At 40.6% G+C, this 21,672-nt stretch overlaps 1 protein-coding gene across 2 annotated transcripts in view; it reads right to left on the bottom strand.

Annotated features, from left to right (window-relative positions):
- LOC137647074 (biorientation of chromosomes in cell division protein 1-like 1) overlaps positions 1-21,672 on the bottom strand; it is a 78,504-nt gene that overhangs the window by 27,462 nt on the left and 29,370 nt on the right. For both annotated transcript variants that reach the window (XM_068380241.1, XM_068380240.1), the window contains exons 3-5: positions 18,772-18,917; positions 11,525-11,718; positions 3,207-5,442 (exon numbers count right to left, since the gene is read on the bottom strand). In XM_068380241.1, coding sequence (XP_068236342.1) covers positions 3,207-5,442; positions 11,525-11,718; positions 18,772-18,917 — 2,576 coding nt within the window. The remainder of the gene's footprint in view (positions 1-3,206; positions 5,443-11,524; positions 11,719-18,771; positions 18,918-21,672) is intronic.

The raw sequence follows: 21,672 nt of genomic DNA, 5'->3' as shown, positions 1-21,672 counted from the left end.
TATATATATATATATATATATATATATATATATATATATATATATATATATATATATATATGTATGCAAGTATTTATGTATATATGTATGTATGTATATATGTAGGTATGTATATGTGTATACATACATATATATATATATATATATATATATATATATATATATATATATATATATATATATATATATATATATATATATATATATATATATATATATATATACACACACACACACACACATATATATATATATATATATATACATACATATATATATATATATATATATATATATATATCTAAAGTAGGAAGATGTGATGTAGTTCTAAGGGAATAGTATGGGAAATATGTCTGGGTAATAAGCAAAGCTCTACCTCCAGTTTGTTTCTTCATTATGATCAGAGATAAATGTAAACAAAACATTGGTTGCCATTTTTTAACGTGCTTTTTAGCGTGTTTAGGAAACGCATGATATAAAATTGCCTTTAATATTTGTGCCTGTTTTAGTTTAGGGTACTGTAGTACATGCATTAAGTGTTCTGTACATTAAAGGGTAGTTTGTTAACAGTACTACGTACAAGGGAAGGTTTTAAGTCTGAATATACATGTTGAATAAATAGGTAAATATGGTGTCACTACTTCGCGGATTTTCACCTATCGCGGCCGCGTCTGGAACCTATCTACCGCGATAAACGAGGGTTCACTGTACCTCGCAAGGGTGCAGGGGTGGTACACCTGGCTATCCAACTGACGGTTGGCGCGAGTTTCGAATTTTCTGCCGTTGACGTCGGGGACGTAAGCTATATATATAACTACCGGGTAAGTCTAGTGTTTAAAAATATTTTGTCAAAATTCCTCTTACTTTCATAGCTACAGGGTAATTAGTAAAAGTAAATCAGCAAACCAAAAACATTGATCCGTACACGAAAATGCAGTATTTCTTCTATTAATCGTAAATTTTTATAATTATTACGTTTTAATATAAAACAAATTGTGAGTAATGGCATCTGTAAAGATTCCATAAGTCACAAGACGAAGTTTGACACAGTAATTACACCCTTCGGCCTTCAGTGCTAGCACAAACCTCATATAGAGTACACGTTTGATTTTGATCTCTGACATTCATTTGTTTTTACATGTTTTTCTTGGTTTTGCCAAAAATTTCATCATGCCAAAGAGGAAAAGACAATTCCAATATCTCGCTAACATAAGGAAGAAGAAAATTTGCTCTAATATTCAGAAGTGGGTAATATCGGTGATATTAGCAGAGTTAGTGAAGAAGAGAGAATATGAAAGAGCGACCGTCTCGCCTAAAGAAGCCACATATTGAGCAAATAGATCTTAATTTATGATTAAATTAAGATAACATTGTTTTGGAATATTAATATCCAAAAAAGAACATAAAATTCATAATAATCATGATTTATTAATATTGTCTTTGTAAAAATACAAAGAAAAACTTTGAATGCCCGTATCTCAAAACTATACTTATTGGCCTTCAAATTCTATCTTCTTCCTTCGTTTTAAAGATATATCAAAGAGGAAAAGACAGTTTCAACATGTCACTAATATAAAGAAGAAAATTTGCTCTAATAGAGTTCAGAAGTGGGTAATATCGGTGATATTAGCAGAGTTAGCACAGGAGAGAGAAGATGAAGGAGCGACCGTCTTGCCTAAAGAAGCAAGATATTGAGTTAAGGGATCTTAATTTATGATTAAATTATAATAAATAACATTTATTTTGGTTTATCAATAACCAAAAAAAGAACATAAAATTCCTAATAATAATGATTTACTATTATCATCTTTGTAAAAATAAAAAAAATAAAAAACTTTAAATGCCTGTATCTCAAAACTACACTTATTGACCTTCAAATTCTATCTTATCCTTAAGTTTTAAAGATATAGCACTGAAATTTGGTATATAACTTAGAGATCCATTACAAAACAATAAAATAGAGCCCCTTTTTCCCATTTTTGTTTCCTATTTTTTTTCCTGATTTTTAAGGTTTATTTTTCTACCATAATGAAAAAATTCATATCTAGCAAAAAAAAAAATTACTTTTAGAAAAACAACTATTTCATTGGAGGTCTTCATCAGGTCTATGTTGGGTACTAATCACAGGTCTTAATATCAAGTATCAAGAAAGGAGATAGGATTTGTAAAACACTAATTTTCAGGATAAATCAGCCTGGCATCGCAAAACCAAAGGTCCGGTGCATAAATCCTATGCAGTTTGGAGATGGCCTAAGTCCCCTTATAAAGTGGTATGAATGTCAAAGTCCTGTCCTTAAAAAACGGCATCAGCCGGCCGGCTCCTTTAAAGGTGGGAGAGTGGTATGCAGATGAGAGGAGTGAAAATTAACTTAGGCAAAACAAAGCCATGATAACTGGAAAGGAAGCAAATGAAAAATTACTATCCAGAAAGTAGCCATTTTGTTGTTGTGAAAAGGTGTGAGGGTGAACTTTGCACTGTGCACAGAATGTATCTTTTTTTAAACTCCCTCATTTTATTTTCCATTGATTGGCATTTAGTAAATTTACTTGGCTCTTAATAGCACTATTGCCTGTATCTGCTGCTATTCCTTCTTGGGATAAACAATACAACTAATATTTTAGCCATCATACACCTAATTTTTCCATACAATAACATAGGAACACCATATATCACAAAATTACAAACCTTGCATATAATACTGGAATTGACAAATATCTCAAACTGTAGTGATTCTAGCCTAGCCTTATTGGAATTACAAACTAAGGCTTGGTATTGTGATAAAACTACTGTAAGGTGTAGTCAACTATGTACTGATTCTGTTGAACCATTCAAATTAAGATCAAATACAGTACTACAGTATAAGGAAGTCAACACCATGGGTTTATCCTTAACAAAAGGCAAATTTTAATGGAATCTTTGCAAGCATGTTGCAGACATCTTTCAATATCCTAACATACTTTAAAAGAATAAACAATAATTTCCTAATTTCAACACTGTTAATATTAGTTAGGATAGTTTTTAATTAAAGATACAATATGAACACAATGTTGCTAACAGTAAACTGAACTGTTCACATTAGTTATTTACAGCTTAAATTTCTTATCCCTTTAGAAGATACATAAATTGTTCATATTATCCTACACAAAAAATCAATTCCAGTATTTTTGCCCTATACTTTACTCTATTACAGTTTCCATATACTCACCATATTCTCTGCTCATGGATCTATTTCCATCATCTTCAGGAGTCAGGAGAGCATATCCACTCACAATAACAGCACCCTGTTCCAAAGTCTGGCTTGTCTCACTAGTCGTAGAGCTTTCTCGCCTGAATCGTTTGTGTTTAGGTGAACCCGTTGAGCTACTGCTAGATGATATGGAGCTTGAATTAGATACTCTTCGTTTCTTGCCAATGGGCTGGATATTGTTGTTTTCCTTTATATCAGGCATTGGCATGTATGTTGTGGCACTTGAGCTGTGATCCTCAACTTCGCCTTGATCATTCCTGATGACAGCACCCAAACGATGCATGCAACTTAGGAAATCACTTAACGGTACTTTTCCATCCCAGGCATTTTCATAGACTGTGATGTGTAAATCAGATTCATCGAACCAATCATTACATTCCATATCCATCTCATCAGGGACAATGACAGTATTTAGAAGATAATCTGCAAGGTATGTTTTGGGCTTTTCATTCTCAAATCCCTCAAAATGATTGATATTTTCTTCATGAACAGATTCAGGAGCCTCTTCTAATATAGTGTCAAGATCCACTTTCGCTGCCACTTGGTTCTCAGATGTCATGGAATCTGAATCAGTGTCATATGTCAGTACCATGAAATTGCCTTCATCATCAGCCACTATGATATTATCCCCATTAAGTCCAAGCACATGAGGATCAATGGTGCAATTCTCATCTAAACTTTCACAAACCCCATTATTCTTGAGGCATGACTTATCATTTTCATCTGTCTTGTCATTACCTGGATGAATGTCAAAGGTAATGCTATTGTTACGTTTCTTGTGCTTTTTTGAATCTTTGTCAGAGTTATTTTCACGATTTTCCTTTGATGAGGACTCACTTCCTGAACTACTTGAATTCCCCCTGCTCTCCAGTTTTAAATCTACCTTTTCCTTTGATTTTTCTTTCTTTCCTTCAGGTTTCTCCTCTTTCGATCGTTGTCTTTCTACTGAACGTTCCTTCTTCTCCGATTTCTTATCAACCTTCTCCATTCTTTTATCGGATCTCTCCTCAGACTTATTTTCCAACTTAACTTCGTGCTTCTTGCCAGAGCTCTGAGAAGGTTTGTCATCCTTACGGTGAGTCTTCCCATCAATTTTTTCATCTGATTTCTTTAATTTGCTGCTGGATTTCTCTACTTTATCACTTGAATGATTGCTCCTATTCTTGCCCTCTGAGGATTTTCCTCCTGAGTGGTGGCTAGAACGTTCCTTATCTTTTGTTCCTGAGCTCTCCTTGTGGGAAGAAGAGCTTGATGACTGATGGTGGTGACTTCGGGACCGTTCCCTATCTCCATCATGATCCTTATCCCTTCGATGATGTTTCTTGTCCTTGTCCCTGTGAGAATGATGATCATCTCGAGACTTGGAGTGTTTTCTCTCCTTCTCTCTATGGTGTCTTGATTCCTTCTCTTTCTCTCTCTCACGATCTCGGTCACGGCTATGAGAATCTCCCCGTCTTTTGTGATCACTCTTACTCTTACTCGATTTATGTGACGAATCATGGTCTGAAGGCTGCTTTCCCTCACTAGTAGTGTGGTCTTGCTTACCCTTAATGTCTCCATCACTGAAGTCTGAGCTGGATGAGGTTATTTCACCTTCAGATTTATCTGACTTTATTTTTTCTTCAATTTCTGACTTTCCAGATATCAGGCTGGCTTTGGATGATCCTTTGCTTTCAAGAGAGTCTTCATCAAAGCTCATTAAACTTGTTCCTTCTTTACCTGATCTTGCACCTGATTGCAGAGCTGACAAAGATGGAGGGGAAATTTCAGGATCCTCAGGTGGTACATTATCCCCCTGATGTTTTTCAGATGCCTCAATTTCTTTACCATGGTTGGATCCTGCTGAGGACTGTGAGCTCTCATCAACAGGTTTTTCATCTACTAGAGGAGTGGATGTTGCAGATCTCATCTCTGCTCTTGGACTCCCATCTGCTTGGCCAACATCATCAGACTTTTTACTCTCAGGAGATCCCTTCACAGTCAGTGGAGAGAAAGTAAGCCCTGAAGAATTAGAGGAGATACTATCAAGAGACTGATCATCAAATAATGGAAGGGGTTGCTTGGTAGCTTGTACAGACTTGCTGTCATCTTCGCTCAACTGAAGACGCTCAACGTTTGCTGCTATAGCATCTGGGCTATCAACTGGACCAGGAGGACAATTCTCAAAACCATCTTGAGCATTTTCATCTACAGTCTGGAATGAAAATATACCTATAAGAGAAATGTAACAACAAAAAACCATCTAAAGCAAGTCATACCTAAATTTGTCAATCAAAAGGAATATCACCTAAAATCAAAATTTAAAAATTTATAAGTTTCTTAAGGATACAAATCTAAGTTTTTTTAATAGGAATAAGATTTCAGTAAAGTTGGAATGGCTGTTTAAAATTTTAAGGAGGCAGTTATAAACTTATAATTGCTAGCGGATGGACGGTAGGCCCTCACCAATCGCCAGGTAGCATAATCTCAACCTTGACCTTAAACTAGAATTTGCGGGGTGGTTGAGGCAGACAGTGTAATAGTTGGGTAAAATACAAATAACTTTACAACATTTAACTTATTTCTACACAAATACAAACCATTGACCTTTAATAGGAGACACAATCTTAAGAGGGAGCCAGATATTCCTGCCTCTCCCTCTCAGCTTATGTTGCGACCGCTATCTTGGACAAGAAGCTTCTTGTCCTGAGGAAGCTAGGTTCGCAACACAACTAGTTAAGTAACTACCATAGGACTAAGGATAAGGTTATCCATTGACCTGAGGGTAAACTTACATAGGTAGTGGGCAGCAAAGGTTGTCTATTGTACCAGCCTTTGGTCTTCAGAATTAGTTCCACTGACAGGTTCTTCTTGAAGGTTAGGACAGGCTCAATATCCCTGACTTAGTGTGCTTGAACCAGGATGAACCTTCTGTCTTCTCAGTGGATCAGCATGTTTGATGGTACACAAGTCAGAAGAAGCAATGTTCTTGGGTATCATCATCTTTACCTTTTCGGCAAAGTAAAGTCTCTGGTACTTCGCAAGGGGGACTGAATACTCTAGGTAGCATTGTGGTGTCTTCACATTTATAAAGAGGAGAGGAAGGAAGACTTTAATTTGGAGTTGTTCACAGCTAAATTTTGAATTTTGAATTTTGGACACATACTCCGGATCAAAGCAGAGAAAGACCTTCCGTTTGAGAATGACTTGTGAGATAAGAAATGTCATGTGGTATGCCTATTTGCAATGCCGAAACAAGGCTTGTGAGTAGTCCTGAGGTCTCGAGCAACATCCCAAAAAAGGGCTTGATCTCCTGGAGAGAAAAAACCATTTGGAGCTACCCCTGAGCCTTGGTTAATCCTCTGAAGGGGAAGGGTCTGAGCTCTTCAATTTGAGAACCGATTAAAGGATGAGTGACAGTGTTCTCCCACAGATACCAAGAGGAGCTCCCTCAACAAAGGAAGATGAGAACAGCAATCCATAGACGAGAGGCTCCAACCAGAGAAGAATCCCTTTTACAATCCAAAACAGATGGGTAGCAAATCTAGAAAACACCTGGTGTGTGGCATATGAGAGTCGCTAGGGTTATCCTGAGACTGACGAGTACTACTTACTGTAACCCTGGTAAATGGGTGGAAGGGCTAAGACATCCAGAAGTAACTGGTGGAACGTGTCCTGAAAGCTGTCAACGTTCCTGGAATTCTAAAGCAGTTGACTGGAAGATGTTCTCAAACTGGAGAGCAGTGTACTAGAAGTTCTGGATTGACCAAGAGGCAAATGGGTCCTTCGATGTAATTCCTGAAGAGCAAAAAGCTTTTATACCACGCATGAATGTGGAGACTCCTCTGGTCCTAGTCTGTGTCCTCTTGTTTGGAATGGACCTTGCTGACAGCTCTATCATATTATCAGCAGCTCAGATGTGTACTTGCTTGTCCAACTGGAGTACAGTCAGCCCCCACATTTCTAAAATTTACTTTGTGGTCCAAAATTTAATGGCAATCCTTGAAATGTACCGAATTTCACCGAAAATAAAATTTTTTAAAAATTCATTATCTTCATTTTTTCCCCGATAAAATAATTACAAACTGAGCAAAATAACAAACAATGAAAATATGATAAAATATAGATTAGAATACATTGTAAAAATATCACAAACAAAGAAAGCATGGTTGAACAAGAGCACGACTGTAAATACCCTTGGCTTGTGTCTGCTGACACTGAGCTAAGACTGTGTTCTTTACGCAAGATTGTATACAGTACCACACACTATTGGCTGACCGATGAGAGTTGGCCAATCAGGACAAGGTAATCTGTGTCCTGGCCACTGATTGGCCTACGGAGCGCAGCATCACACAAGCAAGTGATGCTAGGCCAGGCAGCATCTCCCCGTATTGCATTCCACTTTGCATTTGCAAGCCTTATGTGTTACTTTGTACTTGTGTGCTTTGTGATACTTTCATTAAGGATTTTACTTATTACATTTAATCAAACCCTAAGGTAGTGTCTAAGATTGACTGTATAGTAAATATCATTGTCTACTTCGTCATTTACTGCACAGCTACAACAATTCATTGTCATCGTCACCTTTCAAGTTTCATTAGTGTGTACAGTATCTTATGTGAGTACCCTATACAGAATTAATCAAAATTATTCAGGAATAAGATTAAGTATTTGAGTAGCAAAATGATTTTTTTTACATACATACATATACCAAGGCACTTCCCCCAATTTTGGGGGGTAGCCGACATCAACAAAGAAACAATAACAAAAAGGGGACCTCTACTCTCTACGTTCCTCCCAGCCTAACAAGGGACTCAAACGAGTTCAGCTGGTACTGCTAGGGTGTCACAGCCCACCCTTCCACATTATCCACCACAGATGAAGCTTCATAATGCTGAATCCCCTACTGCTGCTACCTCCGCGGTCATCTAAGGCATCGGAGGCAGCAGCAGGGCCTACTGGAACTGCGTCACAATCGCTCGCCATTCATTCCTATTTCTAGCACGCTCTCTTGCCTCGCTCACATCTATCCTCCTATCACCCAGAGCTTCCTTCACTCCAACCATCCACCCAAACCTTGGCCTTCCTCTCATACTTCTCCCATCAACTCTTGCATTCATCACCTTCTTTAGCAGACAGCCATTTTCCATTCTCTCAACATGGCCAAACCACCTCAACACATTCATATCCACTCTAGCTGCTAACTCATTTCTTACACCCGTTCTAACTCTCACTACTTCGTTCCTAACCCTATCTACTCGAGATACACCAGCCATACTCCTTAGACACTTCATCTCAAACACACTCAATTTCTGTCTCTCCATCACTTTCATTCCCCACAACTCCGATCCATACATCACAGTTGGTACAATCACTTTCTCATATAGAACTCTCTTTACATTCATGCTCAACCCTCTATTTTTTACTACTCCCTTAACTGCCCCCAACACTTTGCAACCTTCATTCACTCTCTGACGTACATCTGCTTCCACTCCACCATTTGCTGCAACAACAGACCCCAAGTACTTAAACTGATCCACCCCCCCAAGTAACTCTCCATTCAACATGACATTCAACCTTGCACCACCTTCCCTTCTCGTACATCTCATAACCTTACTCTTACCCACATTAACTCTCAACTTCCTTCTCTCACACACACTTCCAAATTCTTTCACTAATCGTCCAAGCTTCTCTTCTGTGTCTGCAACCAGTACAGTATCATCCGCAAACAAAAACTGATTTACTTCCCATTCATGGTCATTCTCGTCTACCAGTTTTAATCCTCGTCCAAGCACTCGAGCATTCACCTTTCTCACCACTCCATCAACATACAAGTTAAACAACCACGGCGACATCACACATCCCTGTCTCAGCCCCACTCTCACCGGAAACCAATCACTCACTTCATTTCTTATCCTAACACATGCTTTACTACCTTTGTAGAAACTTTTCACTGCTTGCAACAACCTTCCACCAACTCCATATAACCTCATCACATTCCACATTGCTTCCCTATCAACTCTATCATACGCTTTCTCCAGATCCATAAACGCAACATACACCTCCTTACTTTTTGCTAAATATTTCTCGCATATCTGCCTAACTGTAAAAATCTGATTCATACAACCCCTACCTCTTCTAAAACCACCCTGTATTTCTAAGATTGCATTCTCTGTTTTATCCTTGATCCTATTAATCATTACTCTACCATACACTTTTCCAACTACGCTTAAACTAATACCTCTTGAATTACAACACTCATGCACATCTCCCTTACCCTTATATAGTGGTACAATACATGCACAAACCCAATCTACTGGTACCATTGACAACACAAAACACATATTAAACAATCTCACCAACCATTCAAGTAGTCACACCCCCCTCCTTCAACATCTCAGCTCTCACCCCATTCATATCAGATGCTTTTCCTACTCTCGTTTCATCTAGTGCTCTCCTCACTTCATCTATTGTAATCTCTCTCTCATTCTCATCTCCCATCACTGGCACCTCAACACCCGCAACAGCAATTATATCTGCCTCCCTATTATCCTCAACATTCAGTAAACTTTCAAAATATTCCGCCCATCTTTTCCTTGCCTCCTCTCCTTTTAACAACCTTCCATTTCCATCTTTCACTGTCTCTTCAATTCTTGAGCCAGCCTTCCTTACTCTCTTCACTTCTTTCCAAAACTACTTCTTATTCTCTTCATATGAATGACCCAATCATTTTTTTTAAATAAAATAATTTGAAAGAAATGTTTCATGTCCCACAGCATTAATTACATAGCAATTTTTAGAGAAATTCTCTATATCCTGTAGCCTTAAAATATTCCACGAAGTATCATACATGTACGTTAGTGATTGTGTATACAATAGAAAAATTGACTCCAGTCAGCTAAGATAGACTAGCCTAACCTTACGTACTGTATTCAGAAGATCCCTTATACGTATAGTACAGCATAAATCGTGCATAACGAAGTGTTTATAGGAGTGTGAGAAAGTGTTGTAAGTGTGGGAAGATCTGTAAAAGTATGGGGAGGATTTATAAAGGTTTAAAATGACCTTAAATAGTTAAAAATTAGGTTTCCCCACTTTTCTTTGGGGGTCCTGGAATGTAACCCTCGGAAAAAGTTGGGGATGACTATACTCCTTTGCTTGCAGATGTAAGGCACGATGGTGGAGTTGTCCTTCAACGCTACCGAGTATCCTATCAAACTGATGGAAAGTTTGCAATGCTAACAGTTGCTAGGACTTCCAGAAGGTTGACATGCAAGTGTTTACTTTCGTGGATCACATGCTTGAGGTGTTGTGGTACTCCAGGTGTGCGCCACCCTTCTTTGTATATGTTTGTGAACAGTAGGAGAGTTGAGAGTTGAGTGAACTCCCCTAACAATTTCGTCAATAAGCCACCAGGTCTGATCATCACATGTTTTCTATTCTACTGGAACCAGAAGGTAGGGAAATCGCTGGCTGCTGACCAGTGTCACTTCCTACAACCTTAGAGCAATCCTTCCTACAACGCAGATGTCCAAGGAATGCCAACCTCCTAAGGATTACGTTGTTGTCGTCATCAAAAGGTCATACTCGTTGAGGGAATAAACAGCAAACAGGAATGCTGTCTAGCAAAAACAAAAATGTTGATACTGGTAGGTTTACACAATTGTCACACAGCTACACTTATTGGGAAACATCTGCAAATCCTTCCTTCCTAAATATCCCTCACACACAACACTTTGCTAACACATCTATAACAAAGAAAAAGCAAAACATTAAAACATCCACAAGTACATTGAAAGTATGTCTGTACTATCTGACAGCTGTAAACAAAGTGGGAACTCTTTAAGAGTTCTGTTGGGTAGGTTAGGCTTATCTACCCCCTTCTAGCAAACTACAGCAACCTTGCTATAAGTTTTGACTGCCGTATCCAGCTTCCCTGATCACATATTCCTATTACAGGATGAGGTTAGTATTCACGTGGGAACATCATGAATTTGGGTCATATGACCCTCCATTGGGTCTGGGAAATGAAACTTGAGATTAGACAGCATGAGGGAAGAAATTTATCTGGAACAGAGGTAATGTAGAAGACTGAAAAGTGGGTGCAGCTAAGGGCCTAAGGAATACTGCAAAGACCCTTCAGCAATGCATACAGTGGCCCTCCTGTGAGGTGTCCCGACAGCACTAATGACCCTAAAGTGAGAGAGGAAGCACAAAAACATACTTGAAGATAACATTTTTGACAATTCTACAAAGGCTTACGCTAACCCATCATAACAAAGACGACAACTTCATACTTTTACTTCCTCCGCTTCTAAGCTACATGATGATTTAGAATCTCCATCGGGAGACTCTCTAGCAAGTATATCATCCTCTTCGGAAGAAATGACATCAGTTTCCATTGGAAGAAGGCTTGGTTTTTTCACATCCATGGGTTCCAGTGGAGTTGGCAGTTGTTCTTCCTCTTGAAGCATTGGGTTTATGGGAGGCTCTGGAAATGGGGCGGTAACACTTTAGAAACTAATTACAAGTCCGCAGGCAAAACTTACATTTATCAACTTTAATAATCAACTAGATTATTTGTTCAGAAGTTTTAACAATAAACATATAGTAATAAAATTGCTAATATATACACCTTAACCTTTCTACCCCCAATGGACGTACTGGTACGTTTCACAAAACTCATCCCCTAACCCCCATGGACGAACTGGTACGTTCTTGCAAAAAACTGCTATTTGCATTTTTTTGCATATTTTTGATAACTTTATGAAAAACTTCAGGCATTTTCCAAAATAATGAGACCAACCTGACCTCTCTCTCTCTGACGAAAATTAAGGATGTCAGCGCAATCTAATAAAAAAATATTGCAAAACGTGCTTGAAAAAGAAAAACGCCTGGGGGTTAAGGGTTGGAAAGTTCCAAATAGCATTGGGGGTAAAAGGGTTAATAAAACTTAGCATAAGCAATGATGGAAAGTAAACTGTTCAAATTATCAACGCAATCACCAAATTCTTATTAAGTTTTATATTCCACCCAAAATAAACTAATAAAATTGCAAATATATACACCTTAATAAAACTTAACATAAATAATGATAGAAAGCAAGCTGTTCAAATTATTAAAGCAATCACAAAATACTTACTAAGTTTTATATTCCACCCAAAATACTGTATGAATATATCACAAATTTTTAAAGTAATCTTATATTTCCTAACTATACAAACCTGAGTTATTCATATAGAGAGTATGTTTTCAGTGCGAAGCTCGATGGCCGTTAAATCGTTTAACGAGCACTTAAGCAACAGGTGGGAGAGAAGGCATACAGCTACCATAGCAACAGAACAAAAAAACACCTGTTTTATCAACGATCACCATAGATAACAGTTGTTTCTCTTGAATTGCCAAAATTATGACACAAAGTGGAGTACAACAATACATAAATTTACTTTGGAGAAAAGATCCTCAATGATATAGTCGTCTCTCTCGACACTAAAGAATCTGCTTACAAAAAGAGATGAAGGATTTTACTACACATTGCAAAAAATGTTTCGTGCAATGAAAGGAGGTCCGGTACAAGAACCCGACTGTCTTCGAGACCGATTTAAAATTCGCACACTGCCAGCCCATAAACTCGCCACCATCTTCCCGTGCTCCCATTGGTTATCTCCCTGCTCAGCTGCTAGTTACTGCCATTAGATCCTGCTCTTGTATTGGTCAGCACCTACTGTACTGTATCCCATCCTGCATCTACACATTGGAGTCTCTCGCTCATCTAATTTCGGCAGCGGTATCATATGCACTGACTTTGTGTTTATGATTTCACTTTTGTGACTATTGTACTGCATCGTGTTGCGATATTAAATTACTTTATTAGCCATGGGTCCCAATAGAGTTGCTGATGTGCAGGGAAAGAGGATGATGCTTTCTATGGAGATGAAGATGGAAATAATCAAGACATACAAAGCTGGCATGCGGTTAAGTGTGATCGCGAAGGAATATGGCCAAATCTATGATAGGAATGATCCTGAAACAGAATGAAGACATCAAAGCAGCAACACCTTCTGAGGGCATGATTGTTTTCTTCAGCAAAAGAAGCCACGTCCACGCTGAGATGGAGAGACTGCTGCTTGAAAAATTTTAGAGATGGTCCGGCGTTCATTCGGTAGTGCGTCATGGAGAGGCTGCAAGCTCTGACACAAAAGTGGCCAAAGCCTTTGTTAAGACGTTCGACAAGTTGACTGTCCAGGAAAGCTACAGTCCACAGCAAGTCTTCAACTGCAATGAAACTGGGCTTTTCTGGAGGAAAATTCCTCGTTGGACGTTCATTACGGCGTAAGAAAAAATGGTACCTGGGCATAAGCCTATGAAGGACAGACTTACCCTTGCTCTCTGTGCAAACCCCTGCTGGTGTATCACTTTGACTCTCCTCAAGACCTTAAAACCCACAAAGTGATTAAGGAGAACTTTCTCGTGATATGGAGGTCCGATGCTAAATCCTGGATAAAAAGAACCTTGTTCACCCAGTGGGTAAACCTTTGTTTCGGCCCGACTGTCAAGAAATATTTGAAAGAGAAGCGCCTCCTCCTGAAATGCCAGTTGGTGTTGGACAACGCCCCTGCTCACCTTCCTGGCTTCGAGGATTTTATCCTAGGGGATTTTTCATTTATCAAGGTTTTCTATCTTCCGTCTAACACTACCCCATGGACCAGCAAGTGATTTCTAACTTTAAGAATCTCTACACGAAATATCTCTTCACGAGATGTTTCGAAATCAATGAGAGCACAAACCTCAACCTTCGTGGTTTTGGAAGGAGCATTTCCATGTTGTGTTATGCCTTAAAATCATTGATACAGCTTGGCAGGATGTTTCCAGGCGCACCTTGAACTCTGAGTGGAAGAAGCTGTGGTCTGATGCCATCTCTGCAAGAGATTTCGAAGGCTTCCACGTAGGCCAAGCAGAAGACAAACCCAGTTACGAAAAAGTTGCCGATCCTGAGCCTGTTGCTAAATCCGAGGTTGCCGAGGTAGTTACACTCAGGACGTCCATGGGTCTGGAAGTTGAGGAGGCCAACATCAATGAGCTTACCAAGGAGCACCAAGAGGAACTTACGACGGATGACCTGGAGAAGTTGGAGGTCATGCAACTGAGCAAAGTTCAGGAACAGTTCTCTAATAAGGAGGAGGAGAATGACCCACTGACAACGGCAGAAATTAAGGAGGGTCTAACTGGCCACCATAAAATCTGGGCTCTTGTAGAAAAGACACCCCAAAAAAATCTTAACAGGCCATGCTCCTGAATACTGTAATGACGTTTGGCCGAGTCATTTCAGAAAAATTTTAAGAAGCAGGCAGAACAAGCTTCCTTGGATAGTTTTTTAAAAAGAGGCCTTTGGTACTAGTAGGCCAAGAGAAAGGTCAAAGAGATCCAAAAAGAAAGAAAAGAGGCAGTGATGAAGAAAATACGTAGTTGAATTTTGAAAATACAAAATAAAGAAAAAAAAGTACAATAAGTTTCCTAAAATTCTATCCTTGGGACATAATCGAAACTAGTCTCAAGTTACACCCTGGAGGGATCCCCAGACAAGTAACTCCGAGGAGTGCTTGTTGGAAACTGCTCATGCCGCCCACTGGAGTAGAACGAATGTTTGGGCGAGCATGTGCTGAGGTCGAGACAGTCGGACATGCAAGAGAAACTTTTGGTCCACGACCTACAGAGCCTCAACGCTTCCGCTGCGTATCCAACCACAAGATCTTGAGAAGCCTTTCCTTACACAGGAACCCATGAGCCCCAAGCAAGGCAACAGCTGATGAACTGTGTCAGCAAAGAGCAGCTTCCTTACAAAGGCAGCAGGTGCCCCTTCGCTAGTGGATGCAATCGAGGCTGCTGGAGCGCAGGGTTGCCCAGGAGTCAGCCGGCTGCTACTCGTTCTCCACCGAATCCCAGGGGAAGCCAACCGAGCAGTCAGAAGGGCAAGTTTTCTTCCCTTATGAGGATGAACTCAAAGGGGAAGTATTGCTTTTAGCCTTCTTCTGTTGCCTGCCAAACTTCATTCACTGGGAGGGCGACCACTCCCAACACCCATTGCAAGGAGACTCCTGCATAAAAGAGTGACCCCTACATGTAGGGCTGAGACTGCAAGTAACGGTCTCCACAGCCAACATAAAGTGCTGCATAGGTGCCCTTCAACGCCGGGACAAACCCTCAAGGTTACGATTCCCATGGGCAGACACACCTGGAAGAAAAAGTAAGGAATGATATTAGCTTTACGGCTAGTCTAATCGTATTGGTATTGATTAGGGTTTTTCAACGGGAGTGTAAGACAATGTCTGTGCTGCACCGAGCTGAAATAAAAAGTGACAGTTTGATACTAGAGCAGGTGTGAGCAGGGTGGCTGGTCTACCCACTGCTCCACCTCCACTAACTAGCTGAGGGAAATTACACCTCATAAAAAGCTTAACGGCTAGTTTCAGCTATCACTGAAATATACCTTCACTGTTTAGACAGTAAACTTAAATCATGCGCAGAAAGCAAGCGGGAGGTCGCCCATCGCATCACCTCATAATATTCACCAGGTCAAAGACTTGCAGGGCAGGTTCTCTCTTCGACGTTGGAAGGACAGGAATCTCGCTAGGCAGGCTAAGCGATGGAGAATGCTTCCTAGAAGCCTTGTAACCTGTAACGAAGGGGAGTGAGGTCTCTTACCGGGGACAATGGGCACTAGCATGGCCTCTTGCTCTGGCTTGTAAGAGCAAGCTGTAGTCTTAGAACAGGACGATACCTGGACCCTCGACAACTCCTTCTGGATAGCCGGAAAAGGTATTGGGCGTCTGTTGTGATGGGACTCATCTGGAAGGTAACGATCCCCTAGGACAAGAAGAGGCTCGGGAAGGTCCTGGATGGGCCAGACTAGAATCTGCCCTAGATCTGGGTGAGAGTGCTTCACGCGCATGAGTTGGGGCAGGGCTTTTTCTCAAGTCTGGAAGACTCGGAGGAATGGTACAGAGAGCGTTTACGCAGAGGTTGCAGGTGACAAGAAGACTGGAAAACTTGAGCAGCAGGAAAAGCATCTTTAGAATGAGAGCGCAAGCGATGATTGCTAGTTGAGTGTGAGAAACTGGCTAGCGAGTTCTTGCAAGGAGAGAAGATGACGCCCTTGCATCGATCACGAGCTGGAGAACAACGCATGGCCGGAGAAGAGACCCTGGACGAGAAACAGCGAACACAAGCTGGTGAGTGACGGTCATGAGTTGGCGAGTACCGATTACGCCCTGGCAAGTAATGATCACACGCTGGCTGATGATGATCATGAGTTGGTGAGTGACGATCACGAGCCGGCAAGAGGCGATTATGAGCTGACGGGTGATAATCACAAGCTAGCAAGTGACGCTCCAAAGCTAGTGAACGACGGGGAGCTAGCGTACGATGAGGAGCTGACGAACTACGGGGAGCTGGCGAATGACGAGGAGCTGGCAAACGACGCGGAGATGACGAATCCTGAAATGACGCGTGACGATCACGAGAAGCAAACGACAAGGAGCCGGCACATGGCTGTCATGAGCTGGAGAACAGCGAAGAGCTGGCAAGTAACAGTCATGAGGTGGCGAGTAATGGTCAAGAAGTAGGGAGTGATGATGACGAGGTGGCAAGTTACAATCACGGGGATGCAAGTGATGCTCATGCGGTTATGAGTGACGATCACCAGGAGGAGAGTGACAACACAAAGTGACGAGCGACAGTCACTAAGCGATGAGCAGCTGGCGAGTGACTATCGTGAGAAGAGGAGTGATAATCGCAAAAAGAGGGGCAATCACGATCTGTAGGGTGGCGATCACGAGCTGAAGAATGGCAATCACAAGCTGAAGAGTGGCGATCATGCGCTGGCAAGTGGTGATCACGAACAGGTGAGCGTCGATAGTTTTGGTCCCTAAGATCATCGAAGTGGTGTCTCCTGATGAAGGGCAGCGAGGATTATGTTCCCTCGACGAGGTCCTGTCATCAACAGCACGCTGGTGAGATTCCTCAGTAGGGGAGATGCTTCGAAGGGCTAGACGTCTAGAAGTCTCTGCAACAGTGTCTATTGGGAGGGCCTCACTTGAGAACGAGAGAGGTGACCACCCACAGAAGAGACGTGCGTCGGACTTTGCTCCTCCCTCAAAGGAAGAGTCGGCTCAGCATGGGGAGAACTAAGTCTTTGGCGGCAGCAGCAGCTGCAGGCAACGGCGAAAGGTTGATCACGTCAGCGGCAGGGGTGGAAGACACTCCGGGGGCGTGAAGATCAGTAATCCTCGGGGAAGAAGCATCTACCTCTTCCTCTTAGCACCCAACAGTAGATGCTCCATCAGCGCTGCCTTCGAAGGGGGGCCCGTCACACCCTGCGAAGGTGAAATCAGCAAAACATCAGAAAATAAGAAAGTTCCACCCGAGGGTAGGGGCAAAGCTGGTTCTCTACAGGAAGCAGCAGTGTCCCTTGAGCCCAGGGTTGACCTGGTGTTAATTGGTCTACACTCCTGTTTGATCGTTATCCAGAAGAGACCAATCGAGCAGGAGCTTCGGAAAGAGACCGGGGGATCAAGGAAGAAGTCTAAATTTCTTTAATTTCGAGAAAGACCCGAAGGCGAAGAATCTCTTAGATTTTCTGCTTGTGCCATCACCTAGATATCTCCCACTGGGAGGAAGACCCTTCCCGGCATTCATTGCAGGTGTTAGACTGATCACAACGCCGTCCTCGGCAGAACAGACACAACGAATGGGAGGGGGTCAGTCTCAGTGGAGGACATAAGGGTCCCGCAGGAGCACACTTCAGGTCCAGGACATGTCTGCATGATGGACAGCAACAAGAGAAATAATAATACCTGTAAAGAAAAAAGCAAAAAAAATTACTGTAGTCAAATGGCAAGCTTAAGAGTTGGGAGGCTGAGAGAGATAACGTCCAACCAAAAGCAAAGGTGACAAGACAACACTAGCGAGTGCGCAGGGTAGCGGGCTACCGCGTAACCCCCCCCAACTAGCGCGCGGGTAGTTACACCTCACTAAAAGTCTTATAGCTAGTCTTCCAGCTTCACCGAAATTATAATCCCTATAAATAGCGGAAGGGTTTGTATCTAGTGTTGGAACAAACAGATTTACTGGACATAAGCCCTCTCTCATATTGAATAGTTACTCAATTGATTGTGAATTAAGAAAAAACACAATTTGAGAGAGCTAAACACTAAAAAGGTAAAAAAATGAGTGCGAAAGGCTCGATCATAGAGAGGAAGTGAGAAAACAACCTCTTCAATTCCCGACCAGCAGTGTTGTGAGGAGAGAGAGTGAGCAACCTCCTGCTTGGTCCTTGCATGTGCGTTTACCCAACACGAAACATGACACAATCAACCAAAATTTTGATTGGCCAGTCACAGAAAACATGATTAGTAGTAACCCCATACATATGACTCGGACGTTTGTATCGACGTAGGAATCAATATTATTATATTTACTTCAATGATTTAATTCATACGAATACAAAAGGCAACATGAAATTTGTTGCTGAAATTGATAGGCATACCTGAAGTCTTCCTTTCCCTCTTAGGTTTATCAATCTGCAAGAAGGCATATACAGTATCTTCAACATAAGGCAAAATAAGGGGCTTTATTTTGGGATTCACAACCTGCGTTATGATGGCATCAATTCCACTATCCAGGATTCCCAAACTGAAAGGAAAATTAATTCACATAATAAAGTAGCTTTTACAATAACACTAAAGTAAATTCAAAATTCCTAGAGTTGAACATCAGAGGTCAAAAGTTTCTTATACAAATTAGTCTCTGAACAAGGTTTTCAAGAACTGGTCATTGAAAAAAGTTTCAGGGATCAAACAATTTGGATGAATTAAAATTATATAAATGCTGATCAAACAAAGGCGGTTACAGCACTCCAGACTCATGAGTAACCAAAGCTATCTCCTATTGCATAACTGCAAATCCCCACTTTCGATCTGTTTTGTTGACTAGTATTCTTTTTTTTTTTTTTTTTTTTTGGTTTACGGTACATACTGTATAAACACAATGGGCACAAGACATTAAGTGATACAGGTAGTAATAAGCCAAAAAGTAAAGTTATGAGAAACATGACAGAATTAAGAAAAAGACATAGGGTACTGTAATTTAAAAGTCAGAGAGTGGTGTGCTGGTGTTTGATCAGGCTAGGCAGACCTCTGCTTAAGCTATCTACTTTCCTTACCACAGTTAAAGGAATTTAATTTTCATTTATTGCATCGATTTGAGGTTTTCCATTTTATGTATGATTCTATCCATAAAAGTACAGCAATACCTTGAGATACGAATTTAATGCGTTCCAGGACCAGGCTCGTGTGTCAATTTGCTCGTATCTCAGATGAATTTTTCCCATATAAAATAACTAAAAAAATAATTAATCCTAATCCGTTCCCACCCTCTGAAAAAACTAAAAACAGTATATAACAGTGGAAAAACATGTTTTTAATTGTTCTAATTAACATTCTACGCTCACAAAAACAAATACCTCTGAACTGGTTATGATGCTCAATAAAATGTACAGTGAACCCTCGTTTATCGCGGTAGATAGGTTCCAGACCCGGCCGCGATAGGTGAAAATCCGCGAAGTAGTGACATCATATTTACCTATTTATTTAACATGTATATTTGGACTTTTAAAACCTTCCCTTGTACGTAGTACTGTTAACAAACTACCCTTTAATGTACAGAACACTTAATGCATGTACTACAGTACCCTAAACTAAAACAGGCACAAATATTAAAGGCGATTTTATATCATGCGTTTCCTAAACACGCTAAAAAGCACGATAAAAAATGGCAACCAATGTTTTGTTTACGTTCATCTCTGATCATAATGAAGAAACAAACTCATTTAGTGTACACATATATGTATAGGTTAGTTTTTGCATCGATTATATTGATTATACAGTATGTTGATTTTGTTATTACCAATGTTTTACTTAATTTTTCTTAGGACTTCCAAATGAAATGTTTTTCTTTATGACGCCGCCTGAAACGACGGCGTCATAAAGTACTGTACACTCAGTAAACAACCACGCTCAGAACAAACAAGGCATTTAACGCGCATGATGAAAGTGATAAATAATGATACAGTATTTACAGTAAAAGCATTTACAAAATATGTTACCTTACAAATATAATTTACCGTATCGATATAAAATCATACAGTACTGTACAGTACATATTGTACGTAGCAAAGCAGGAAAACAATTTACGAGAGAGAGAGAGAGAGAGAGGAGAGAGAGAGAGAGAGAGAGAGAGAGAGAGAGGAGAGAGAGAGAGAGAGAGAGAGAGGAGGAGAGAGAGAGAGAGAGAGAGATTGTTTTACGTACGTACTGTAAATGTAAATTTTAAACAAAAAAAATCAATTTACGAGAGAGAGAGAGAGAGAGAGAGAGAGAGAGAGAGAGAGAGAGAGAGAGAGAGAGAGAGAGAGAGAGAGAGAGAGAGAGAGAGAGAGAGAGAGATTGTTTTACGTACGTAAATGTAAATTTTAAACAAAAAAAATATGATAGGTTACAACATGTAGACTTTTAAAACCTTCCCTTTAACTTAATGCATACAGTACTAAACTATAAAACAGGCCCAAATATTAAAATGTTAGAATATTAAAGTAAAAAATAAAGATTGTTACTGTACTCACCAAGAAAGAAGTTCAAGAAAAACTTGAATGATGATGGCGATGAATTTGCTGCACAGTAGAAATGATGATGATGAAGCTGATGATGTCTTCTACTGTGCAGCCAATGATAGTATTTTACGTCTCTTCAGACGGAGGTGTCTTTTCCTGGGACACCTCTTCAACTTCTTCAATTTCTTCCGAAGGCGTACTAGCAGGAGGAACTGGCTCTTTTTTGCGAGGCTGGAAGAACATTGTGATCGGAAGTTGTTGCCGCTGCTTCTTTTTTCGATCTAAGAGCATCCTGTAGGGAGTCATGATGTCATCGACCTTGTTGGAGAATTGCATAGACCGAACCATATCCTCGTCCCACTCTTGCAACATTTCTTTCACCTCCTTTATATGGTTGCAGACCTTGGCAAGCTGTTCTAGTGTTAAGCCCGTTTCTTCGACATTTTCTTGGGTCTCTTCCTGGGTTTCACTCTCTTCTTCGCTTGCCGATTTCGTCAGGTCTTCGAGGTCTGCGTCAGTTAGCGGCTAGGAATAGTAGTCCAACAACTCGTCGACGTCTTCAGTCGTCATGTCGCCAAACCCGTCACCTCCAATTATGGCAGCCAACTGCACAGATTTGCGTATTGCAGTGTGTTGGATTTCCGACGGAGTAAATCCCTCGTCGTCGTATACAATCTGGGGCCACAACTTCTTCCAGCTCGCATTCACAGTTGCAGGTTTCATCTCTTAAAGTGCCATCTGGATATTCTTCAGGCACGTGGCTATGGTGTACTGTCGCCA

The sequence above is a fragment of the Palaemon carinicauda genome, chromosome 9 (assembly GCF_036898095.1).
Source record: "Palaemon carinicauda isolate YSFRI2023 chromosome 9, ASM3689809v2, whole genome shotgun sequence".
Lineage (NCBI taxonomy): Eukaryota > Metazoa > Arthropoda > Malacostraca > Decapoda > Palaemonidae > Palaemon > Palaemon carinicauda.
This window is presented reverse-complemented; position numbering and strand designations above follow the sequence as displayed.